Source organism: Melanerpes formicivorus, unplaced genomic scaffold (genome assembly GCF_026170545.1).
Source record: "Melanerpes formicivorus ecotype bairdi unplaced genomic scaffold, bMelFor1.0.p_v2 SCAF_8, whole genome shotgun sequence".
Lineage (NCBI taxonomy): Eukaryota > Metazoa > Chordata > Aves > Piciformes > Picidae > Melanerpes > Melanerpes formicivorus.
The window spans coordinates 19744694-19770842 of record NW_027142360.1 but is presented as its reverse complement, the minus strand read 5'-3'; the positions used below and the strand labels follow the sequence as shown (position 1 = coordinate 19770842).

General features: G+C 52.1%; 2 protein-coding genes across 8 annotated transcripts; one reads left to right on the top strand and one right to left on the bottom strand.

The window, feature by feature from the left end:
• Positions 1 to 1109: 1109 nt before the first annotated feature.
• Positions 1110 to 17673, top strand: SLC16A8 (solute carrier family 16 member 8). 6 transcript variants are annotated; one of them, XM_068142436.1, is made up of 6 exons: positions 1110 to 1585; positions 4874 to 5181; positions 5681 to 5824; positions 6724 to 7587; positions 9855 to 10166; positions 12861 to 17673. In XM_068142436.1, the coding sequence occupies exons 2-6, from the start codon at positions 4953 to 4955 to the stop codon at positions 12863 to 12865; spliced, it is 1554 nt and encodes a 517-aa protein (XP_067998537.1). In that variant the 5' UTR covers positions 1110 to 1585; positions 4874 to 4952; the 3' UTR covers positions 12866 to 17673. The 6 variants fall into 6 exon arrangements, with proteins under 6 accessions (XP_067998537.1, XP_067998534.1, XP_067998531.1 ...); XM_068142433.1 differs by having other exon boundaries at positions 4945 to 5181; positions 9855 to 17673; XM_068142430.1 differs by having other exon boundaries at positions 9855 to 17673.
• On the bottom strand, positions 12913 to 24564 carry PICK1 (protein interacting with PRKCA 1). Of its 2 annotated transcripts, none has more exons than XM_068142438.1 (13): positions 24466 to 24564; positions 23416 to 23505; positions 22560 to 22671; positions 21959 to 22087; positions 21769 to 21835; positions 20001 to 20090; positions 19551 to 19604; positions 19399 to 19461; positions 18928 to 19061; positions 18056 to 18148; positions 17095 to 17145; positions 15109 to 15253; positions 12913 to 14812 (listed from the first exon to the last, which is right to left on the bottom strand). In XM_068142438.1, exons 2-13 carry the CDS (start codon positions 23454 to 23456, stop codon positions 14565 to 14567), a joined length of 1227 nt encoding a protein of 408 aa, XP_067998539.1. In that variant the 5' UTR covers positions 23457 to 23505; positions 24466 to 24564; the 3' UTR covers positions 12913 to 14564. The 2 variants fall into 2 exon arrangements, with proteins under 2 accessions (XP_067998539.1, XP_067998538.1); XM_068142437.1 differs by lacking the exon at positions 24466 to 24564 and adding an exon at positions 24096 to 24163.
• Positions 24565 to 26149: the final 1585 nt, after the last annotated feature.

Genomic DNA, 26149 nt, shown 5'->3' with positions numbered 1-26149 from the left:
TTGGAATGAACCCACTGCCAGCCCAGGGGGCCAGAGTGGACACAGAGGGTACCAGGAGGGCTGCACACCCCACTGCTGGCCACCCCATGAGCCCCCCGTCTGTCGTGCCAGTGGAGGGCAGCAAGGCCACACTTCCCAGCTGCCATGTGTGGGCAGCCTTCCCCTGGCAGAACAAGGACTGGCAGCCATCTTCTCCTTGCCTGCTGCTGGGCTGTGTGTCCCGGGGGCAGCTCGGGGGGGTTGTGTGTGTAAGCACCACCCTGGGACCTGTGGGAGCCCCACCAGCCCGGCCCCATTGCTGGGGATGCCTCATGTGTGCTGGGGGAGCACCCATGGGAGAGGGTGAAGGAGGGACTGCAAGTGACAGTCAGGGATTTAGCTGATTAGCCTTATTAATAGCAATTAAACCCTGGTTGTGAGCGCTGCAAAGCACCCCCACAGGCTCCTCCCCAGTGCCAGGAGCCTGAGGGGCTTTAGGATTTTATATCCTGGGCCTTTCCTTCACCAAAACCCTCCCTGGGGTGAGCCTCAGCCCCCTCTCTGGAAGTAAAACTGGTTCTCCCATGTGTGGCCAGAGACTGGCTCATCCCTGGCACCTGGCAGACCCCCTTTCAGGTGGCAGCTGCTGAGGGGTTTTATTTTGAGGAGGAGCATGAGTGAGCTGCCAGGGGTGGGCTGGATCTGGTACTTCAAGCCATGAAGCAGGGCAGTTCCTTGGCCACTCACCCTGTCTTCCTTCTCTGCTGGGCACACACCCTGCAAAACCACACCGATGCCTCTTCACCCTCCAGGCCAGTGTCTGAGGGAGCAGCAGGGTGCTTCAGAAGCAGCCCTTTCCCCCATTGTGCCCCTTACTAAAGCATGGACCCCTGCCTGCATCCTCCCCACCCCCCTTTCCTGGCACCAGCCCTTCTGGCTGGGGTCTATCACCACCCTTGCACTGCTTCCTCCTGCCTCAGCCCCTCCAAATGTGCCCCTGCCAGCCTACCCTGCTTTGCTGGGGGAGAGCCCAGGAGCCCCTGGGCACCAGGATTACCAGGGGATTCGGGCTGTGGTAGGCAGCCACCTCCCCATTGGCTGGGAAAGCCTCTTAAAAGTGGAGAAAGGCTTTCTGCCCGCTCAGCACCCACCCGTCCCTGCCGGCCCGAAGCCATAAGCGGCTGCTGACCCACATCCAGCTGGGGACTGCCGTGGGGCACTACCTGCTCCCGCAGGAAGCAAAGCAGTCCCCCACGTGGGACATCCCCCCCAGCGCGGCCACAGGCAGCTTTGCTGGGCAGCGTCGGCGCTGGAGGAAAGCGAGCCGAGAGGGGGATTAGCTCTCTGGCCAGGACGTAGTTGCCCTGGAGGAAGGAGTGGGGCACAAGAGAGCACTCGCCGGGCACCGCATTCCTGCAGGCATCGCTCTGTGCAGGGCTGAGCGCCTGCCCACCATGGAGCACAGAGCCAGCAGGACCATCTAACTGGGTACCCTTGTCCAGAGCTGGGAAGTGCTAGCCAGAGAGAGAGAGGAGCACTGCTGACAGGTCTGCTCAACCTTCAGAGGCTCAGCCTGTGTCTGGAAGGTCGTCGCTGTGCTGTGCAGGTCAGTGGCACAGGGAGATGCTTGCAGCCTGGCACTGGCTTCTGATGGGACAGCTTGTCCCAGGCCTGCACTCGTTTGACTCTCTGATGGATACTTTCTCAGGCTGTTGTCTGGGGAGGCTGGTGGTGTGAATGGTGGCCCCTGTGTTTGATAAACACCCCCCCCACCCCATCTGTACTGTCTGGGGACACTAGGAGCTATCCTAGTATTTGTGAGGACCCTCCTGGTTGCCATTTTCTTGGCAGAGTGGGGCTTTGCTGGGCACTGCCCAGCACCAACTGCTCTGTGTGCATCCAGGAACTGGCAGCCACAGCTGCTGTGGCCTTCACCCTCCCAGCCTGGACTTGTGACTCTTGGTGTAGACAGAGATCTTCTCTTGGCACTCACCTGTAGCTGGATGTGGCAGTGTCTGCTCTGGCCACCTGCCTGTGATGCACAGGGAAGGGCAAGCACCCATGCTGCTGAGCTTTTAGGTGCATGTGAATTCACATGTGGTATTTTTAACTGTGTATAAAGCTTCTTAACTGAGGAGAAATTAATAGCAAGCTGTAGAGTGTGCCAGAGCAGGTGCAGGGTACACGCTGTGCAGCTGTGAGCAGAAGAGCTAACCTGGGTCAGAGCTGGGATAAATCTCCAGCAGAGCTCTGCTGTAGCATATTGGCCTTGGACACATCCCCACAGGTGAGCTCCTCTGGTGCATCTCATCTTTTTATTTCCATCCAGACTCTAGCTGCTGGCAGGTAAAAGCCCTTTTGTGCCTTGCTGTACAGTTCTGTAGCACCAAGCACGCAGCTTCTGCAGGGGTACCCATCCAGCTCTAAACTCAAACAGTACTGATGGATATTTGTCTAACGATGCTGCAGAAATCTCTGAAGAGTGTGCCACAAATGGACAAATATTTTCTTGCAAGGAAGCTGGAGGGGGGAAAAAAGAAAGAAAGGAAGAAAAATTGTTATGGTTTGGCTTATTCATTTAATTTATGGTGCAGATCAAGGTCAAGATGAGCAAGGCTGGGAGAGGGGCTTGGCTAAAAAGGCTCGGGTTGTGTTTGGTGGTAGTCACTCGAGGTAGCTATGTGCAGCAGATGGTGCAGTGGCAAAGCACCAGCACTGCTTGAGAGAAGTGGTTGTGCTTTTGCAGCAGGTCACCTTATGTCCAGCTGTACCTGGCTTGTCAATCAGGTGAGGCTGGGAGAGTAGTGGCAGAAATTGCATGAAACTGTTAGTCTGGCTGTCCTGGTGCCAGTGATGCAGATGACACCAGGGAGAGTGTTAGGAGAAGGGTCTGGGTATCTGGAGTGTGTGTGATCAGTCTTTTCTTCCTTGAGATGATTCTTTGCCTTGAAGTTGTCTGTATAGCACCCTGTTCTGAGGTCATGCTTCTGCCCCTTGCCACAGTCCCCAAGCGATTAGAATAGCCTGAGAGGGCCCCTGTGGTTCAGCCTGAGAGCTGTTAGGATATGGCCATGCAGAAGAGCAGCCCCAGCCTGTGCTCAGAGACAGATCCTGCTCCCTTTTTTCCATGGCTGATGGGCTTCTGAAGATCTGGGGAGCCAGTGCTTCAGGGACCCATGCTGGGGACAAATGCCTGGGTGCTGCACTGAATGCCCCCCTGACCCTGTATTTTCAGGAGCAAGGGCTCCCCAGGGAGGGGGAGGAGGGATACCACTGAGGCTGGCTGGTGATCCCTCCGTAGGTCAGCCTTGGCTTGGGCACCTGAATAAAATCAACCAGCCAAGACCATTGTGTGCCTCTTCATATTAACACTCTATGGGTGCAAGTGCCATGTCCTTAGCTGAGGGGTCCAGAACAGCCCTAGGTGTCTTGTCTTGCAAGTCCATCTTCCACCATCCCCTAAACTACTGTTTCAGGCTCCTCTCAAGCTATTCCCAGCCTCCTTTCCAGTCTTGGCTCTGCACACTGAACTTCTTGCAGCCTGAGACAGAGCAGTCACTCTCCTTTTCTGACATTTTCTTTTTCATGACATCTAGGATGTCATGGGGTAGGACCACTTCTTGCCAAGCAAGGGTCCTTTACCTGGTTTCTGCCCCAACTTATGCCATCCATGCTGTTGCCTAAGGTATTTGCACTTGTTTAATGCGCAGAGCAACAGCAGCTATGGGAATCAGGTCAACTCATCCCTATTGCTTGGAGGCCCTGAGGAAGAGGGACTTCCTTAAGAAAACTCCCATGTGCTAGCTCTTTGTGTCCTATCCCTAGGACTGTCCTTGTCCTCTTGGCAGTCTCCAGGCAGTATGTGACTGCTGGCATTTCCCACAACTGCCAGTTTCAAGGGATAAGGACACTGCCACCACTTTGTACTACCAGCAGGGCAGTGATAGGGCAAACCCAACCTGACAAAGCCCAGCTCAGGCTCCACGCTTTCTAATGGCTGCCTAATACCACCTGGGAGCACCTATCAAGAAGTCCAGTGATGGTTTGGCATACAGCTGTGAGAATAAGCCTGGCTGACCAAGAAACTGAGGCCAGTGTTGCTGGAAGATGTATGGCAGAGACCTGGTGCCTAGGGGAGCAGTGAGGAAAACATACCCACAGCAGCCAACTGGAGCAAAATTCCTGGGCAGCTTAAGAGCCCCAAGAGCAACTCACAAGACATCCCCTCTAATTCCCTCCTTCTCCATGCTTATGCTTTGTTCTGGCCCCTCCGTGTAGGTACAGAGCCCTAATCTCTCTGGCATGCAAATAACCCTCGGTGTGCAGTGCCCTCCCCCTCCGCTCCTATCACAGATCTGGCCTCTCACGGCTGGGAAGGGAGGGCGAGGGCGAGGGCGGGCCATGCACCGGAGCCCCCCAGAGGAGAGCACAGCCAGGTTAATGGATCCCCTGTGCCTCACTGCTGGAGGCTTCTGTAGCAGGGCACGTTCTGGAAGATCTCCAGGTGGAGCAGTCAGGAACGGGAGAGGCTCAGATGGGAGCTGAAAGAGATTCACATCTCTGGCTCTCACTTTGCACCATCCTGCAGGCAAGGCTGGATATGGAGCAAGTGAGATGCTGTAGAGCCTGATGCCTCACCACATCAGATGCAGCTGGGAGCTGGCACTCTGCTTGGCTGCATCTGACCGGGGGTTGTGGAGCTGTGGGCTGCCTGAAGCTCAGGGGAAGCCCAGCTGTGGCTTGAGCTCACACTCTGAAGCAACCCTGCCTTGTCTGGCAGGCTGAAGGTGCAGAAAGGTAACGTGGTCCCTCAGTGAGGCTCTCAGAGCTTGAAGATGGTGGCCATGGAGAGAAACCTTGTAGTAAATGTTTGCCTGCTATCCTTTTCTTGCAGCACCTGGAGATTTCTCTCTCTCTCTCCCCCCCGTTGTCCTACCTCCTCCCCACCTGCCTTCCTCCTCCGAGGCTAGAGGATGGGGAGACGTGACCCAGAGGAAGGGCAGCTGCCAGCTCCTGTGAAGCCCCCGGATGGTGGCTGGGGCTGGATCGTGCTCTTTGGCTGCTTTGTCATCACTGGCTTCTCCTATGCCTTCCCCAAAGCCGTCAGTGTCTACTTCAAGGAGCTCATGAAAGACTTCCATGTGGGCTACAGTGACACAGCCTGGATCTCCTCTATCATGCTGGCCATGCTCTACGGGACAGGTGATGCTTGAATGCACTTAGCCCTCCCCAGCTTGTGCCTTCCTCACCCTGTTATGGGCCTGGACCATGCCCCCACAGGGTCTCCTTGTGCTCACTGGCTTGATCATGAATCAACAAGCAGAACACAATTGTCCCACCACTTCTCTTCTAGAAAGTGCTGCATTTCACATCCCCATGTCCTCTGCCTCAGGAGACCTCAGGGATCACCCACCTGCCCCTCAGATAGTTGGCAGGGGGCTGCTCCCATTGCTGAAGTGCTGCCCCTATCAAACCAAGCCCATCTTGTTCCCAGGTAACAGGGGGCTAAAGGGATGGCAAAGAAGAGGTCTCCACACTGCAGCCTCCCTCCCATGGCCAGACCCAACAGATGTGTAGCTAGGATGCCAAGTAGTGAGGTCTGTCATTAGAGTTTCATTTTCACAGTGCTGTGCTTGGGCTGGCTGCCCTTTCCCTGTTGTCCTTTCTGATCTGCTACTCTCTCTCCTCTGCTTTCTCCCAGGACCAGTATGCAGCATCATGGTGAACCAGTTTGGCTGCCGACCTGTGATGCTCATTGGTGGGCTGCTGGCTTCTGCTGGCATGATCCTGGCATCTTTTACCACCAATATCATTGAACTTTATCTGACAGCTGGCGTGCTGACAGGTGAGAGCCCCAGAAGCTGGGGGGGGGGGGGGACAGACTTACCTGGGGAAGAGCCAAGCTCAAGTTGTATCTCCCTTTAGCACTGCCTTGTCTAGCATCAGGTCTCCCCTCACCTATTCCCACCTGCTCACAGGTCCTGAATGTTGTACCTGTATGAGATCCATCTGCTGGATCTTAACAGACAGGAACTGTGGTGGAAGACAGAAGGACAGAAAGAACCTAAGTGATGCTCAGTGATAGTGGCAATGGGAGTGGTATCAGAGCAGTGGTATGGGAGAGAGGTAAAGTTCCAGTTTAAGGCACAGGTCCTGTCTAAACACAGCCACAGTTACCTGAGTCAAGCACTCTTCAAGTAAGCAGCTGCTTTCACCCCATCTTCTCCAGGGACAGCCCACCAACATAAAGAGGCAGAGGCTAGTGAGAAATGTGTGAATCCCATCATGGGACAGTATCACAGTATAACTTAGGTTGGACAGGACCTCGAGGATCATCGAGTCCAACTTATCACCACAGACCTCATGACTAGACCATGGCACCAAGTGCCACGTCCAATCCCCTCTTGAACGCCTCCAGGGGTGGCGACTCAACCACCTCCCTGGGCAGCCCGTTCCAATGATGAACGACTCGCTCAGTGAAGAACTTTCTCCTCACCTTGAGTCTAAACCTCCCCTGGCACAGCTTCAGACTGTGTCCCCTTGTTCTGGTGCTGGTTGCCTGGGAGAAGAGGCCAACCCCTTCCCGGCCACAACCACCCCTCAGGTAGTTGTAGAGGGCAATGAGGTCACCCCTGAGCCTCCTCTTCAGCACTGGAATAGTCTGAGGGGAATTTTCATCTTATTGAAAAGCACATCCCATGTTCTCACACCCCCTGTCTCCCTCCTGGCTCTCACCCTGTGTAGGTTTGGGTATGGCATTGAACTTCCAGCCCTCACTGATCATGCTGGGCGCCTACTTCGACAAGCGTCGGCCGCTTGCCAACGGCCTGGCTGCTGCTGGGAGCCCTGTCTTCCTCTCTGCCCTCTCTCCACTGGGGCAGGTGCTGATGGAGAAGTTTGGCTGGCGTGGAGGTTTCCTTATCATGGGAGGCCTTCTGCTTAACTGCTGCACTTGCGGAGCAGTCATGAGACCCCTGGATACGGGCATGAAGCGGAAGATGGAGAAGACTCAGGACAAATATGAAGCTAAGGAGATGCTTCCCATGGGAGGGAAATCGGAGGAGGGAATCAGCACCGCTGATGGAAACAAGAAAGCCAAGAAAGCCAAGAAAAAGCCCAAGAAAGGAAAGAAGCTTTTGGATTTCAGCATCTTTTCCAACCGAGGGTTTATCATTTACACCATTTCAAAGTTCATCCTGGTCTTGGGTCTCTTTGTGCCCCCCATATTGCTGGTCAACTACGCCAAGGACACCGGCGTGCCCGACACGGAGGCTGCTTTCTTGCTCTCCATCATCGGTTTCATTGACATCTTCGCCCGCCCCGCCTGCGGCATGGTGGCAGGGCTGAAGTGGGTGCGGCCCCACGTCTCCTACCTGTTCAGCTTCGCCATGCTCTTCAACGGCATGACAGACATCTGCAGCGCCAGGGCCAGCAACTACACAGGGCTGGTCATCTTCTGCGTCTTCTTCGGCATCTCTTACGGCATGGTGGGAGCGCTGCAGTTCGAGGTGCTGATGGCCATCGTGGGCTCCCAGAAGTTCTCCAGCGCCATCGGCCTGGTCCTGCTTATCGAGGCTTTTGCTGTCCTCATCGGTCCACCCTCTGCAGGTAGGTCACTTGCTGCAAAGACAGATGCCTGATTCGCTTGCTGTCCCATGGTACTGCAGTTAGCAGCCACGAGCACACCAGTCCCTGTTTGTCAACTCCATGCTTCCTCTGGAAAACGAACTCTAATGTGGGAGCCGCTGGTCTCACTCCCTGTACCCCAGCAGAGGCAGAAGACAGGAAGTGATATTTCTGTCTCTGCTTTGCCCAGAGAGCTGAATGATGGCAGGGCATGCAGAGCCATCCAGAGCAGCATGACTTCCAGTGTCTCTCAATCCTGATCGGTGCCACTTCCCCGTGTTCTGTGCTGGCATCCAGGTCTCTGCTTCGCTGTGAATATTGCATGCAATCATGTTATGGGTGAGGTCAAGCACATGCTCCAGGCAAACCTTTGAAAGCCTTCCATAGGACAAGGCAAAGGTCTTTCAAGACCCCCTTGGTGACCATGGCCTTTTAATTGGTACTGTGAATAATGATGATCTCAGCTTGCCAGTTGCAAGGCACAGGCACTTTGGTGCCAGTCCAGTCACAGCAGTTTGTACAGCCACCTGAGGCATCTGCTCTCACTTTTTAAAACAAAGATTAAGACACTCACACCTTCTCAACCACTCTGCTCTAGGTCACAGTCCATGGTAAGGTCCATGCCCCACAGACAGCCCATTAACAGACTGTTGAATGGAGAGAGGCTCTGCAGCCAGGTGGTTGGTGTAGGTTACTAAGTGTCTGATGAGGTCTGAGGTAGATGCAGTTCCTTGCATGCACAGTTTGTGAGGAAGGGGCAGAACATGGGCAGGAACCACTCCACTGCTTCATGCACTCCCTCCCTTGAGCTGCAACACGTGGGCTAAAGCTCATCAGTGAACATCTCTGTGTGGGTGATCTTTTCTGTGGGACGTACCACCAGTTACGAGCAAAATCTGCCCTCAGCAGCTCCATCTAGTTCTCAGGTAAACATTGGTGGCCAAGGGAGCACCCTTTGGATGCTAACAGTCCTGGCCTGTCTTACAAGATGTAGGGCAGATGGCAGGTCCCACCCAGGGAGGGTCAGGAAATGTCTTGGAGGCAGCTGCAGGGGGGTTAAGGAGCTTGCCAAGGAGCAGAGCACAACAGTGGATGGCGACTGGGGGACATCCCTTCATCCTCCTGTCTCAGTCCAGCTCTGCCTTGCTCCCATGCACATACACACCGGGACACAGATGTGCAGGGTCACTGATGAGCGGTGTGGGGGGAGCCAAGCTGCGGTTCCCACCTTTCCCCTGGGTGGGCACTGCTGCAGGACCGCCCTGGTATGGGAAGCTCGAATGTGCTGGCAGAGCCGGCGGCTCGGAGGGGGCTGAACAAAGTGGCTTTGTTTGATGTAATCCTCCTGAGCTGCTTCCTGCTCCGTGGGGCTGAGGGGGTTTGGCACAGGATAAACTGCATGCACGCAAGCTCCTTGCTCGCCATCCAGCTTCAGAGAAGAGGGACACAGCTGCTTGCCAAGGATTCACTCTGCTTCCTCCCATGACTGCTCCGGCAGGCACCTCAGTGTGCCCTGGGGCCAGTGCCAGGCCATGCACCATAGTGCAACAAGGACTGAGGGTCACATGCACAGTCAGGAGTCTGCAGGACCAAGATAAAGCCTTTGGTCACCATGGCCTCATCCTGACTGCAGCAGGGCAGCTGCTCAGGCTCCCCAGCACCAAGGACTGGGAACCCTCCCTCCACTGCCAGCTTCAGAACATTCAGAAGATGCATTGAGGACATCTTTTTGGCAGAGAAATCACCAGGTGTGGGACAGTCAAAAGGGATTTCTCTGCCAAAGAGATGCTGCTTCTGCCTCTCTACAGGTTTTCCTGACACGACAGCATAAACAACAGCAATGCCTCTCCAGTTTTGTTTCCTTTCTGAGCCTTGACAAGCCAAGACCTCAGAGATTCACCTCACCTTAGCAAGAAGATGGCCCACCACAACCTGAGACCATAACTGTTGTGGTGGGAAGCAGACAATCAGTATGATTGGTATTCAAGCCATTCCTCAACACATAACATCAGTGTGTCACAATTACTTAACCTTGTCCAAACATGGCAAAACACCAGCCCTGTGCTCTTACAGAACTTTCCTGTGGTGTGGCTCTTCCCCAGGGTAATTTTGCAGACCTTCAGGCTTCCAGCTCTTCTCTTGAGGAATGAGTCCTCAGCCAAAGGCAGGTGCTGCCTGCCTGTGGTGGGCTATCCGTGCAGGGGTGCATAGGCTGAGGCTAACTGTCTCATTTCTTCTCCAACCATCAGGACGCTTGGTTGATGCTCTGAAGAACTACGAGGTGATCTTCTACCTGGCGGGCTCAGAGGTGGCGCTCTCTGCTCTCTTCCTGGCCGTGGCTTCCTACTGCTGCCTGAACCGAGGGAAGAAGCAGGACCCTCCCCCAGAGAAGAACCCCTCCGGGGGTGGTGGGAGCGACACCGAGGAAGCAGAGTCCGACGTGCAGGAAGCCGAGGAGCACAGCAGTGACAACCACCAGCTGGCACACAGCACTGACAATGCCATGGTAGCTGCCAGTGAGGAAGCCAACCACGTGGCAGAGGAGCAGAGCAGGGAGGGAGGTGGGTGTCCCGAGGGGGACGGGGAGGTGTTGGCACGAGATGCCTGCAACACCGACCAGACGGTGGAGAGGGACAGGTTTTAGCCAGGGGAGAGGAACAGGGATGCATAAAACTGGCCTTGTTCACATGCACATCAGCATGGGAAGGTAGGTGAGACAGGAGGTGGAGAAAGCTGAGGCAAAAGCAGATGTAAGAAGAGGCAGAGGTATGAGAATAGCTGGTCCTTATGTACATATGTCCACATACCCACCCAGTGATATGTCTGCTTGCATCCTGCACCCATGCTGGCACAGCACAGGCTGAGAGCAGCCCCAGCACCACAAAAAATAAAAACAAAAAATGATCTTTCCTCACTTCCAAACCAGCCCTGGAGAAAGTCTTTTGAAGAGGCTGCCAAGGACGTTTCCTTCTGCACTGTCACAACCCAGAGCACAAACAGTTAGAGACTCTCTGTAATCATATCTGGTATGCTTTGGTCCACCTCAGTTCCAGGGTTGGGATAGCACCAGCCTAGCTGGCAGCAGGTCTAGGAGGTGGTGTCATTCATAACTATCATCTGGGCCACTTCCAGATCCAGCCAGCATGAGGGTAGACACTGCATTCCCTGCAACACTTCCTTCAGGCACTGCCAAACTGGTGGGACACTGGCTCTGACCACCTCTGTCTGGAGCACCTTTTGTGGGCAATAAAAGGCAGGGTAGTGACACGCTGCTGTTCTTCCAAGTAGTGAAGTGCTGGGTTGAAGGCTGCTGCTGAGGTGCAAGAAGCCATCTCAGAAGGGCTAATGCCATTAAACAGGCAACTGTGAGACGGGAATAGCAGTGAGGCAGCTTTAGCTAGGGTGAAGCGGGTCCTGTTGACCTGTGAAAGGAACAACTTGGCCTCTGTGAGGGTGGGGGTTTTGGGGCAGGTAAGTAATCATGTCCCAAGTGATTATCCATTCAGCAGGACTATCACTAGATGCATGTCTGTTTTCCTTTTAAATAGAGAAAAAACCCTTATGTAAAGGAATCAAAGGTAAGGCAGAAGGACAAGCCACAGCCCCTGGGTGCCACTAAGGAGGGTGCTGGAGCACGTGGTAAGGCAGGCATGACCCCCTCACCCCCGCTGCAGTGGTGGATTTCTAGATTCAGCGAGGCCAACCTTCCCTGGCATGCTTAAACCACTCCTAATCTGCTTTAGGACTGGATCTTTTCTAAACACCTCTGGCCAAAGCCCTTTCTTCCGGTTTCCTGAACTGCTTCACCTCAGAGGCCCTGGGGGGAACCTGTGACTGTAGCCATGGATCAAAAACTAAGCAGAGAGCTACAGGAAAGGCAGCTCATGGGGCCATCAATATAGGTCTTTCACCCCAAATGGGGTTGGAAACAAATTATTGGGTAATTATTGGGTGAAGCCTGCAGCACCCACAAAGCCATTGAAATCCAGCAGGGGGGTGGGACAGGAAGGGCTTCATTCTGGATGCTTCCAAGCAAAGTAAATGATGAGCAAAACTAAGCTGCTGAAGGGTGTCAGTTTCAGAGCCATAAAAGCTGGTAATTGCAGGGGAGAAGGTAAACCCCTGTGGGGCTGTGCCCTGTCCCACTGTGGCTAATACCATTGTTGTTAGCTCTGAATTTTAAGCCAGCCACAGCAGTGACTTTGGGCTGTCTCCTATTCAACGCCCCCTTAGAAACATCCCAAATCAGCTCAGCACCATGACAACACCCAGGTGCAAAAGTCTGGGAGACAGGAAGGGTGATGGAGCCCTGTGGGTTCATTCATTCACCACTCTGCCCTCCCCACAAGGTGAGCTCACTATTTCTGCTGTGCTTGACCACGTTGCTCTGCAGCTCTTTGCTCAGCAGCCCCAAGCCCCCAGCCCCCAGGTCAGGTTTTCCTTATTCACCAATAGCTGCCTCGAGAAGCAACCCACAGCTCCCCAGGGGTCTAAGGTCCTCAGTGTGAAAACAACTGCCCTTGGCAGCACCAGGCAGGTCACTAGAACAAGGTCCCCTCTGTTTCCTTGTCACCAGTCAACACTTCCCACTAAGCCTCCTGCTCTCAAATCTTTTCACAAAAGCCCTTAAAAGCCCTTGGGCTATCTACAGAAGGTGCTGTGAGGTACCCAGTCCTCTTCCTGCCCCTTCACAGTCAGGTTGCCAAAAACCTGGCAATGATGACTTCCACTTCGCATTCTTTGCTTTCAGGCAGGCTCTGCTAAAGCGTTTTCTCTGCTCCTCTTAAACTGCTCCATGTTTTGGCACAATGAACAGCTCTGAAAGAGGATCAGGGACTTAAGCATCAGCTCAACCTTGTGATGCAACAGCTGAGCTGTGCGAAGCTGGCCCTGGAGGGTTGCAAGGGTGCCACCAGGCAGGACTGGGGCAACAGGTAGCTTTATGAGGCTGGTGCTCCCTGGGAAGCCAAGATCATAGAATGGTCTGGGTTGGAAGGGACCTCTGAAGTTCATCTAGTCCAACCCCCTCTGCAGTAAGCAGGAGCAACCTCAACTAGGTCAGGCTGCCCAGAGCCTGATGCAGAGAAGCTGCTATTCCAAGGAGGACTGGCCTTGCCCCAGCAGCTAGAAACCTTCTGCTCTGGAAGCCTGTGCTGCAGCGCCCACCACCACTTAGCATAAAGATTACCCACCAGTATGAGCATGGGTAAAAGGGCCAGCACCCAACACTCACCTGCCCATCATTGTGTTTTCAGATTAAACTCAACAGAGGATGAGCAAACAAATCTCTAAAGACAAACCATGAAGGACAGGAAGCAAAATGTCACATTTTTCTTTATTAGAGACAACAAACAGTACATCAGAGCTGTTTTGAATCTTCCACAGCAGCTTGACCACGGATGGCTTTCTTCCAGGCATCCACAGAGATGACAAAGCTCCACAAAGAAATCAAAAGAGAAATCAAACCAAACTAAAATAAACATCCCAATCATAAATTAATGCCCTTAAATAATTTATCTCACTATCCTTAGAATGTAATGAGAGAGGTGAAACCCCCTTGTCTCAGAGAAGCACACCACTCCTGGCAGCTGTGCTACCCACTGAAGGATAAAGTGCCATCTGCATCTGGGGTCAGCCCACAAGAATGGTGGGAGGAGAGAAAAGGAAGGAGGAAAAAAGCAGCCTCACTTACCTTTGTTTTCCTTTCCCACCCTCCCCGGGAAGCTGGGACATCAGCTACTGCTGGCTGGCTCAGAGGCAGCCCCAATGGCTGTGCAGAGGAGAGCAGCAGCTGGTTATGCTAAGTCACTTTGCACTAAAGAATCCCAGCACCTCTGCCTACAGGCCACATCTTCCTCTCCACAGGGCTTCCTCTCTCTCCTTCTTTAGTTTAAGGATGGGACATGTCCTTTGTGGTTCTCAGGTGGCTCCTACTGGCACCTGCACAAGGAAAAAGTGTGCAGGACTGGCTGCACCTCCTCAAGCACGCTTGGTTACTGTCCATTGTGAGGAGTTGCAAGAGAGGAGAGCAATGGCAATGGCTGCAGCTTTGCTGTCATTCCCAGCACCTGTCTGCCTCACACAAGTGTGTTCACCTCAGTATCTCTGAGTAGAAGGCCTCCCTCCTGATTCAGGTCCCTTCTTCCCACAGGGAAGGGCACAACCAGCCACATCCTGCAAGATTCCAGCCTTGGGGTGTAGCTATGGAGTGTGCACGTGGTGCCAGCTGTGCAGGAGCCTGGGAACTATGAGGACAATGGTAGCCAGGGGAAAAACTTCTAAATCCTTGCAGCAGGGTTGCAGCAGGCCAGCCCTGCTTTGAGAGCTTCCCCCAGCCCCTTGGCTAGGGGCAGTGAACAGACCACATGTACCTCCACTGCTTCTAGACATCTCTTTGGGCTTGCTCCTGTTTCTTCAAAAGCAGTGGTGCAGTGAGCTGGGAGTGGTGGGAGTGATTATCCTACAAAAACCAGGCCTGCAGCCCACAGGGACAGAGGGAAGAGAGTGGAAGCTTAAAACAAGCCAGAGAATGGGAAGCTTGAAAACAGCGAGCAGTGGGGTGAAGAAAACAGTGCCAGTGCTAACATTTTCCCATAGCACAAGGGGAGGACAGAAGGGGCTGTGTCTGCCATTCATAATCATCTCCAGAAGAGGAGTGGTGTACCCCACATGCTCAGCAGTACCTTGTCTGCACATGGTGTGGTACAGGCTCTTCCTCCCCACACCTCAGTACCCAAGTCTGGAAGCAGAAATCTGGGGGGAACAAAAGGGATATGCAGGCAAACAAGCAACAGAAGAGAAAAGAAAGCAGAGGTTGGTCCCAACCAGCCACCCTGACCCAAAGCAGAGGAGGAATCCCAGGCTGGACATACACAGAAGTCAGGGAGGATGAATTGCCATGTGAAAGACGTGTTTTTATAGTAGTCTGCAAAGCCTTCCCTCTGGCTGTGCCGGCACGCTCAGGCATCATCAATGAGCTTTTCACCATCAGTGTCCTCCTTCCCACTGTGCTCTCTCTCACTCCCTCCTCCTTCTTCTTCTTCTGCTCCATCTGTGTATGTGTCCTTCTGCCCATAGCTGAGAGTAGTACGGGCAAGGTCCACCTCAATGGGAAAGACATCTGCATCTCGCAGCACGGCATAGCAGTCGTCGTAGTACTTGGACATCGTGGAGACAAAGCGCTGCAGCTGGAACACGATGTCTTGCACTGTAGTGGAGACAAGTTGGGAACACATCAGGCCCCTTCCCAGGTTGAAGGCTGTGACCAAGCTTCCTTCACCATTAGACGCAGTCTCCTACACATGGAGCCCCCTACACAGGGCCCTTTTGTCCCCTGAGGGCAGATGTCTCAGACACAGAGGAGGGTTCTTCAGCAAAGACTTCTGAGCTGAGATGAAGGAGGAATATGAAGGCCAAAGCCATGTCTGCCAGGCCCCTTCAGGTGGTGGACACAGCAGTGGTACTCACCATGTTTCTGGTCTAGGACACAGCAGTGGCACTCACCATGTTTCTGGTCTAGGAGCTCTATTTTCTCTAGCACATCCTTCCTCATCTTGGCAAAGCGTGTGCGAGCCTCCTGTCGGCATCGCAGGATCAGACGGTACTCGTAGTTCCCCGTGCTGACCCTGTAGAGGGGTTCACCCAGAGCCTGCCAACAACATGCACCCATCTTAGACTCCCACAGCAGTGCCTGCATGCAGCATTCACCTGCTGATGTGGACTCACAACGACCTGGGGTTATTACAGCCCTCTCAAGCCCACTGCACCTGCAGTCAGGAAGCACAAAACACGAGGACTGCTGAGCCACGCCAGCACCTGGCAGTCAATGAGGCCATTTCAAAGGCTGAGTACACACCAACCATGGCAGAGACAAGCATCACTGCTGAGCAAAGTCAGAAGGACAGGCACTTTTCAGTCCAGCATGGAGAAAGGCCATGGCTTCTCTCCTGAACTATTATGACAGGCACTATAAACAAAGACGACTGGAGTCTGAGGGATGTATTAATTTAGCTCAATCGCACAAAAAGGTTCTGCCCTCTTCTGCAAGCTTCTCTCAGCATCCATTGCAGGACACAATGAACATCTACAGAGAGAGCTACAGGACTCTGCAGACCAGCAGGGAGGGACCTGTACATTGTTGCACAACATAGTTTGGAGAGAAAGGGGTGAGGTCTGTCAGCAGAACAAAACTCTTCTCTTGCACCAGCAACCATGACTTACATACAAGTCCATGTTAGGGACTCTGGCTTGGTAATGCTGCATCATGCACCCAATCCCACTCTGCTGGGCAAGACTGGGATTCCTTCCACCCCATTTAGCAGGAAAGATGTAATTAAATGTTGTGTGAGGCAAGTTTTATTCCTTCCTGGCACTGGACATTGGGCTTTCCAAAAATTCAAACTCCTGCTCTAAGATCAGTGTCCAGAATAAACAAGCTCTTACTCTTGCAGAATTATGGAACCACAGACTGGTTTGAGTAGGGAGGGGCCTTTAAAGGCCATCTAGTCCAACCCCTCAGTGAGCAAGGACATCTTTAACCACATCAGCTTGCTCAGAGCCCCTCTGATCTCACCTTGAATGTTCACAGGGATGTGGGCTTCTACCACTTCCCTGGGCAACCACCCTCCCTGTCTACAATGTCTTCCTTACATCTAGTCTAAACCTACCCTCTTTTAGCTTTAAACCATTACCCCTTGTCCTGTCACAAAAATCCTTGCTAAATAGACTGTCCCCTTCTCTCTCACAGGCCCCTTTTAAGTACTGAAGGCTGCAGTAAGGTCTCCCTGGGGCTGCAATAAGGTCTCCCCGGGGCTGCAATAAGGTCTCCCCTGCAGTGAAACCGGGCCTGTAAGGGACACATTTGTTATCTGAAACAGAGCAGTTAAGGGTTACAGTTATGAAACTCTAACTCAGAGGGCAAACTGTTACTAGAGAAAGTTGCCACAGGTTTTGTGGGGGTTTGTTTTGGAAGTCTTAGGATTTTAAGTTACTTATTTTGACCAAAAAATGTCCTAGCTAAGATAGATCCTTTAATGAACTTTCCTCAGCTCCAGATGCAGCTCTCACATGTTGTGCTAGGGGAGCTAAAGCCTTTCTCAGAAACAAGTCCAGAATTAATGATAATCTGTAGACTACACACAAATGGAATCTTTGAAGATAACCCCTTAATCCTCCTTACACAGGCTAATATTATTTGAATGCTGAGACGGGCAGCCAGTGGGCAAACAGGCTGCAGTGGAAATGTCTGGTCCCTCGGCCATCCCACAGCAGCAGTGATTTGTGACAGCCACTGACAGCATTTCCCAGGTAGCACTTAAGGAGCTCTCATTTCTAATATGTTAAGAAGAAATGTGTCTGATTTTTAGGGTGCATTCACCACTTTGAGTGCTTGCAGGCACAGAAGCAGCTTTGCATTTACAAGGCAGCGTGCACAGGGAGGCTAGAGAAACAAGAGTCTGCAGCTGTCATTGCCACAGTGCTGGTACTCACAATGCAGCTGTACTCTTCATCATCCATCTCTTTGACTTTCAGGCAGTAAGACTTCATAGGATTTCAGATTAAAGGGAAAAAAAAAAGACAAAACAAGAAGAAAATATTTAGAAGCAATTTCACCACCAGGCACAGCCACAGGTTTATGCCATTTCAAACCCTCCTTCAGTGCTGCAGCTAGGGGCACAGGGGAAAGCACAGCAGGGTCAGAGTAATACTAAACATCCCAGGTGGAAGGAAAATCTATTTAGAGGCAGATGGGGAGCAAAAATGATGTGGGAGAGAGAAGCATTTATATGTTTTTATATAGAACACTTATAACCTGCATTCATCTACTGCTTGGAAAAGCACCAGAAAAATAAGAGAAGGGAATAAACAAAGAGGGGAAAGATAAGTAATGGGAAGGATTCCTGTTGGAAGAGGTGCTGCCATATTCCCTTGCCTTAGGGCTGCAGCTCCAAATACTCCTCTCAACTGCTAAAAGGAAACAGATTCCTACAGTTGTAGAAGAGATGCACTTAAGAACCCTACCCTTTTTGGGTGCAGGAAACAAGGGGTGAGCAGAATGGAGGAGGGAAGGGCATGGTCTAAATGAAAGCAAATATGATCTGACAGTTGTTGAACCTGGCTAAAGAAAGTTAATTATCCAGAACTACCTGAAAAGTATGGACTGGAGAGCTATTCAGGGAAGTTCAAGAGCCTAAGTTCCAAAGCAACTCTTCACAAGGAAATCAATTTGGTCATGTAGGACATAAGTCATCTGGGTTCTGGGAGACCTTTCTCACCAGTGAGAACTGTTATGTTACATGCAGGTGTCTGGATCTGGGTAGTCCAGCAGTAGGTAAAGAAGTGACAAAAGCAAAGGGATGACACAGGGATGGGGGAAGGATGGACATATGGGATCCCCAGGCTTAATTTCAACCATCATTCTAAACAGCTTTTCAAAAGGCAAGCAGCTCACCAAATATTCAAACTTGACATCCAGGTATTTTTTGATAGTCAACCTTGTGTCAGGAATGGCTTTGTTCAGATACGTGTTCAAGTCAGTAAGCATCTGCAAGGGAAACTTCCTGTTGTTGAATGTTACAACCAAAAGCATGACTCCAGGTCATCAACTGCTACCTTCTAACCAGCACTGGTCATGAGACTGCCTCGAGTTAACTCTTTTTTTGGACTAGAGGGTATCTGAAAGGAAGCCTTTGATCTTGACTCAGGATTGCCATGGTTAGAACATCCATGACTGTCACTGGCAAGTGGTTCCAATGGCAGAAATGCATGCCTCTTCTACTCTGAACTTGTCTTCTTTCAGCTCATCTTGTCTGACTTTCAGCTGGTCCTGGAAATGGCTCTCCCTGAGTCAAAGGCCCCACTACCCAACCTTGTCCAGCCAGTGTGCCACTGAAAGTGGTGCCCAAATCAATACTCTCTTTGCTAGACTAAGTGAAGACATTCCCTGGAGACTCAAATATATTGATCAAAAGCTTTAAACTTGTTCCTGGACCACCTTTCTAAACTCTTTTACATTCAGTAACATTTTGTTAATGATGGGTGCCAGCAGCAGGGAAAGGGCTCTAGGGACTACACTGATCAAACTGCCTCCTCATCCCCAAGAGGTAAGGGGAGGGATACACTTGTGTGCACAAGTCAAAGGGGCAGGACTGATGCATTCACTAACGTTACCCTGAGGCCCTTTATGAGGAGAGCTCCCTGAAGGCCAGCCGACAAAGACAGTTCTTCCCACAGGCAATGACTTACAAGACCACACCTTCAAAGACATTGTTTCTAGATTCCCCTCTTCTCCAGACCCTTTACTGCTGTGGTTCAGCTCTTTACCGGCTTAATGGTTTTCAGAAGGTGAATCCCAAACTTCTCAATGCTGCGATGGGCGTCGGCAAACTTCACAAAGGCTTCGCTGGCAGCTGGCTGCGGCTCCCGGACGCCGATGACAGAGAAAACGTCTCCAAAGGCTGCATCAGGGCAACAAGCACAGGCAGATGAAAGGAGAAGTTGGCCCTGGTGAGAATCTTTTTCTCCAGTATTCCAACTCCTTCTCATAACCTTGCACTCAGGTGGGAATGATATTCCCTCAAGCCCAGAAGTTGGCAGGGCATTCCCTCGACTTCTGAAGTGAAAGACAGAGCCTGGGTTAGCACCATGACTGCCAGTGCCAGGAGGGCAGTCCTCCCATGATCATTTCTGCAACACTTAAGTTTTCTTTGGGTGAGGGAATCACACTTCTAAGTACAACCTAAAACTCCTGAAACTAGAGCCCAAAGATTCATGCCCTCCTCACTCACTCTTTACCTCTGTGTGTCTGGGACAGCTCAAAGAAAGCTCTGAGAAGACTCTTGGTGTGCTCTGTCAAGCCTGGAAGTCAGAGAAAGCATTTAAGTCATTTCATTGAAACAGAGGCATCCTTCCCTCCTATCTGCTGTCTGATGCAGGACACACCTTACCTTTGTATAACTCTGCTGTCCTCTCCAACTCCTCCAATCTCTTCACCAGTCCATCTAAATGGAAACAAGAATTACAGCAGGAGATGGTTAAGACCTGACTGGCTGGAAAATCACCAGTTTCACATCTTTGCTTCAAGTTTCCCTCACCTCCTAATGCCTGTTCCCTGGTCCAACATGGGAAGCTTTTAGAGTAACTGTAAGCTTATTTGCCAGTGTGGGGTCATCACCTATTGGCATTCATTAAGTGTGTCCCCACTTTAAACTAATTTGACCTTAGCTAACATTTAAATGGCCCCAGTGACAGGATAGGGCAGGGGCATCACAACAGTGAGGCACAGCAGAAGGAAAGAATTATGGAGGAATAATGTGGAACAGGCAAGTAACTATAAAGAGCAGGTAAGAGCAAGAGGGTAAGTGTTCCCTTAAGAAAATGGCCTCCTGGACACTTACCATTGCAAAGTATGGCTCGGCTTAACCCCAGGGCATCCGCTGTCCCTGAGCTCATGTTCTCCACCAGTCGATGCTTTACCTTCTTCAATACTAAAGGCAAAAAGGAAAGTTGCAAACCAGGATCAGGTTTGCCCATTTCTATGGGCAAGAAAAGCTCACTAGCATACCTCACTGGATCCTCAGGCATTGAAAAGCTGAACTTAACCTCTTGAGGCAGTGAGCAGGAAAAAGAATTCCATAGGAACTAGATGTTTGCTCCAGTTGTGGTTAGCACACCTTCTGTTCTGCCTGCCTGCTCTGCTCTCACATCCTACACACTTCAACCAACAGAGCTCCAGCACTTCTTGTGCAAGACTATTCCAATACATCACTTTGCCATAAGCTACCTATCATGGTATGTGGAACTAAACTTGGCTTATTCTACTTGCTGTGTTACTTCAGCTGAAGTCAGGAGATGAAGCTGAAAGCAAGGCAAACAGGATGGAATGCTCAAAGTTATCACTTTGCTTACTTTTGTCTTTTTTGAATCTTACACCCTTTTGTTACCCCTTGATGGAATTAGTTTCTGTCTTTGGTGACCATACATAGCAAATTACCAGACACAATTATGTCCTCCTTGGAATCAGATGATTCAGTGTATGCAGATGATTTAGAGACACATATGCAGGGGTACCAAGTGCCTGCAGCTTCCAAGAGCTCAGCTGGAGCCACACTGTTCAGCATCTCTGGAAGATACCATACTCTCACTGCAGTTCTGCTTCCCCACAAATCCATCCACCCTTCATGATTTTCCTGAGCCCCTGTTATTAGTACCTTAATTGCCACGAAAGGAAGGGAAAGGAAAAAGAACAGGTATTTTAGGAAAGTGAGAGAAGCAGACCATACAAAGAAGAGAGCTGTGTACTCTTAGTTCAAAACACACCCTTTGGTTAAAAACTGAAGTCTCCTCATCTCTCACAGGTATGTCATCACCATCCTCCAAGCTGAGAGAATGCAACTAGTGGTTTTTGCTAGGCACATTTTTCTCTACAGCTGAAAATCTCACTAAGGCAGCCTAACTTGCATGTGGTCTTAAACACCTCCAGGGATGGGGCCTCAACCACCTCCCTGGACAACCCATTCCAGAGCTTCACCACTCTCATGGTGAAGAACTTCCTCCTCACTTCCAGTCTGAATCTCCCCACCTCCAGCTTCATTCCATTCCCCCTAGTCCTATCACTATCTGAGATCCTAAGAAGTCCCTCCCCAGTCTTCTTCTAGGCCCCAATTCAGATACTGGAAGGCCACAATTAGGTCACCTCAGAGCCTTCTCTTCTTCAGACTGAACAGCCCCAACTCCTTCAGTCTGTCCCCATAGACCAGGCTGGATGAGGCCAGCCTGATCTAGTGTGAGGTGCCCCTGCCCATGGCAGGGGGGTTGGAACTAGATGATCCTTGTGGTCCCTTCCAACCCTGACTGATACTATGATACTATTAAAAGTGAATGCATTAAATTGTTATCTAGTTGAGTTTCCTCATCCATGCTGAACACAGTGCAGAACAGCAAGCTTTTCACAACAACAGTCAAGCCCCTCTTTAACTTCCAAGACGATTTACAGAGGTCAGGGAAGGATTGTTTTTTAAACCTGAAGCTCTCTTTGGCAGTATCCATTTGAAAATGACTGAGTTAAGAGAAGAAGAGAAACAGAGTCTTACTTTGGTTTTAGCTAGGACCAATCTTTCCCCCTTCCCTTGTCACTTTAACACCTTAGAAAGAAAGCAGCCTTACCGATATCCAGCGACTTGCCCTGCTTCGGGTCAGCCTGAAGCTTGTTGTAGTGTATGGTCACTTCTCCCTGTAGAAAGGGCAGATCCAAAGTCACTGAGCTGGGAGTAACTAGCAGTGCCTTCCTTTACCAATGGGCAATAAAGTGTAAACTACAACCCAGAATCTCCAGGGGCCCCCTCCTACCTCTCACCTTTACCATCTGTATCATCTTGGCCACCTCCATCTTGGTCTTTCCCTTGACAGACTTCCCGTTCACTCCTGTGATTTCATCACCAGCTGCTATGGTGCCATCCAGGGCTGCTGGAGTGTTATCAAACACCTAACCCAGAGGAGAAAGAGCACAGGTGGTCTGCAATCAACAGAAAGCTAAATGCAGGGCTAAAGAGCAAAAAAACCAACAATTATATTCCTCCCATTTAACCCAGCTGCACTTTGTTCTTGGTGAAGCCACAGTTCTTCCCCTTTCCCAAGAGGTGGGCTGATCACCCTGCTCTCCCAGCAACTCCTTGCCTCCAGGACACACCTCCTCAAGCACAGCATTTCTTGATGTAGAGAATGCCACACTGTTCCCCTGTGAATCCTAACATGCTCTCCAGGAACAAAGACAACTTCAGAAGTCTTAATTTAATTCTTCCACACCTATTAGGCACTAAGGTAAAGAAACTTTATTGACTGGGAAGTGAGATGATGTCTTCCACTTTGAAAAAGACAAAGTGCATAGGACTCTCCCCACGTTCCATCTCTCAGGCCTTTTACAAAGATGGTTTGACTCTTCCTCCCCAGGTGCCCACCTGGACAATGTAGAGACAGGGGCAGTACTGTGCTCCTCCCCCAATGCTGATCCCAATCAGGTTCTGAGAGTCCTTCTTCAGGGTCACTGTCCCAGGTACAGTGGGGATCCCCCTAGAATGAGAAAGGGGGAATGCACAGCTGCAGGTGGCAGGCAGGGTGTCTGAAGCAGCTGCAGTATCCCAGCTGATAGGAAATGACAATGCAACAGGCACTGCACATCTGAATTCATCACATCATCACCACAGAGTCTATCAGCACACACACCTTTTGGGCTATCTATTTTGAGACTGGAAGGATTAGGGAGGAGGGAGAGACACCTCCATCCATTGCTAGGCACTGAGGAAACACTATCCTATTTTAAAGAGTGTTTCATGTGCTCTGAGTGCTGCAGTGAGAGGAAAACTTGCACAGCATAAACGAGGTGCAAGACAAGTGCTCCATGGTAAATTAATTGCTAATCTCATCCTATCTTTCACTTGCTCAGGGAATGCCCATGTTCTCCTTCTTACAGACTTAAGGAGCACAGAGTTTTTCTCCACTTTTTGCCTTTTATTACGTGTCCTCCACTATAAATATTTTTCACTCTGGCTAAAGTCACTAATTCACAGATGTGACAGCGCTGCTTTGCAGTCAGGAGTGCAGGGCAGCCACTGCAGAGCAACAGAAAGCATTCTCCTTTGTCTGCCACCACAGCAATGCCTCATCCCCAGTCCCCAGAGAGAGCAAGAAAGGAGGTCTGACTCTTCATCACATAGCCTCAGAGGCAGGTAAATTTATCCACTCCCATTAGGTCTTGGCTGCAAAGCCTATTTCTATTGTTATCAAAATGCATGAGAAGACAAGTGAAATACTCACATCTTATCTTCCTCAATATCATAGTCCAAATCTGCAAACATTGTTTTAGTTAAGTGAAGCCTTTGTCTGGAACTGCTTATATGAAAGTCTCTGGGAAGAAAGAAGAACCCAAATAAACCACTGACCTCAATGGGAAACTGCAGAGAAGCAACCCTGCCACCCTTGTCAATCTCCTTTATACATATATACATGTCAATGTTACATCACAGTCTTTCCTATCAGAGACAAGAAACACATCCAGTGTCTGTGCATCTCTTCTCTGAATGAGACAGGAGAACGTCCTCGAGTTGAAATGCTCTGCATTTCAACCCCCACGTGTGCACAGAGCACAACGTGAGCCCTTCTGGAAGCTGCTCTACTTGCACCATGGCTCCTGGAGATACGTGAACATCTACTGCCTACACCCATTAAACGTGTCCATTCTGCCCTGCATTTCATAGCCAGTTAGGTCACTTTTTGCACCTTGTTCTCCTGAACCTCCCCGTTATTTCCTTACGCAACAAGTCCCTGATTAATCTCCTGTTTCATTTCGGACAGCAATCACCAGGCACGTTTTGGTTTTGCTCGTGCTTCGGCAGCACCACAGGCTGGCCCACACCACGGTGGCAGCCTCCTGGGGTAGTTACTCCACATCCAGCTTCACAAGGCGCAAACGGGAGAGGTCTTCACTGACAACTCACCCTGCCGCGTCCCTTAGGGCAGCAGCTTCGCACTTCGGGCACAGCCCTTTCCCGCTCGGGCCCGCCACCTCCCCCTCTCTCACTGGACTGGGCCCAGGGGCGTCAGGGAGAGAGTTCAGCAGGGGAGGCTTGGTGCTGGGCCCTGACAGCCGGGTCTCCCGGCAGCCCAAGGCCTCAACCACAACCCACAGCCCCGGGAAATTGGCCACGGGGCAGCAGCCTGAGCGTTTGCGGAGAGCCTCCCTGACAGGGCCCGGGAAGCAGCACGACCCCGAGCCCTGCTCCCACAGAAACCGTTGTCTGGACAACCGCGGGGCGGCGGCGCTGAGGGGCGGGGTGGGGGTGTGGGGCTGGGGGTCCCGCGGCTCACCGGAAGTGGCCTCCCGCGCGTGGTCCCTGCCGCCGGCGCCGCCAGCCCCGCGGACACGTCACCGCCGGCGCCAGCCCGGAAGCGCCCGCCGGAGACCCGCCCCCTCCGCTCGCGCCTCGTTGCCATGGGGGCTAGGGAGGGCTGCGCCCGCGCGCTCCTGCCGCCATCTTGACAGCGGCGAGGCGGCGGCGTCGGCACCGGTACCCCCACAAGCACCAGTACCCACACCGGCACCTATACCCGTACCCACACCGGCACCAGTACCCCCACAAGCACCGGTACCCCCACCGGCACCTATACCCGTACCCACACCGGCACCAGTACCCCCACAAGCACCAGTACCCCCACCGGCACCGGCACCTATACCCGTACCCACACCGGCACCAGTACCCCCACAAGCACCTGTACCCCCACCGGCACCGGCACCTATACCCGTACCCACACCGGCACCAGTACCCCACAAGCACCGGTACCCCCACCGGCACCTATACCCGTACCCACACCGGCACCAGTACCCCCACAAGCACCGGTACCCCCACCGGCACCGGCACCTATACCCGTACCCACACCGGCACCAGTACCCCACAAGCACCGGTACCCCCACCGGCACCTATACCCGTACCCACACCGGCACCAGTACCCCCACAAGCACCGGTACCCCCACCGGCACCGGCACCTATACCCGTACCCACACCGGCTCCCCCATCGCGCTCCGGCTCCCTTGGGCCGCTCTGCCCGCGCCCAGCCACCCCCTCCTGCGCCGTTCAGGGAGCTGGGCAGGCGGAGAGCTGCTCTTGGGAGGTGTCCTCTGCCTGTGTTGTGTGTCCTCGCCCCGAGGACTCTGGGGCTCCCTGGCCACCGCGACATGCAGCGGGGGAGGGCTGGGCAGCAGGGTGAAGCGGGGCCTGCAGTCTCCAGCCCATTCTTTTTTGGAGGGTGGGGGTATAGAATCGTTTCATTTAGATGCCCAACTCCACTTGAGGTTTCCGGCACACCCCAGTGCCTATATTTATCCTGTAAGCTCTTCATCCTGTATCCCATAGCAGTCTTTCTATCACCCTGTGACCCTTTCCCGCACAAGAAGAAAAGGAGGGGATATTTGGCAATCATGATATATGGCAATCACAATATATGGCAAGCAAGACCCCCCAGGAGTAGCAACCCTTGAGGGGAGGAGCCCTCGTCCTCATCAAACTCCCCTTCCATCTCGAGCAGGATGCTTTCAGTGCAGGACACATCTGTGAACCAGCTCGGGCGTGCTGCCCCCGCCCAGCTTAATGTCCTGGCTGACTTGGAACCGCTAGTGACCTGGCTAGCTAGTGATTCTATCCCCGTGAAATCAGGACATCCAGCACTGCAAGGCGCTGGGAAATAGACCCTATGGGCTCAGTAAGTCACAGAGGGGGAGCTGCAGTGGTGGCAGCAGCTGAAGAAGAGGATGGAAACCGCTGAGTTGAACAGGCTTAATGGCACAGCATGAAATAGAAGCATCAAGTCTTACCCTACTGCTGCCATTAGTGGCTTGTGGTGAGCTATCAGCTGTTCAGTCACCAGGAGGGGCACTCAAAGTGTGCCCATCTTGAGGAAAAGAAACTCTCTTGCACTTGTCACTTGTAAAAATCCAGAGCTGTTACCCATGGAAGGTGATGTTCCCTACACAAATACACTCAGCACCAGCCTCCCA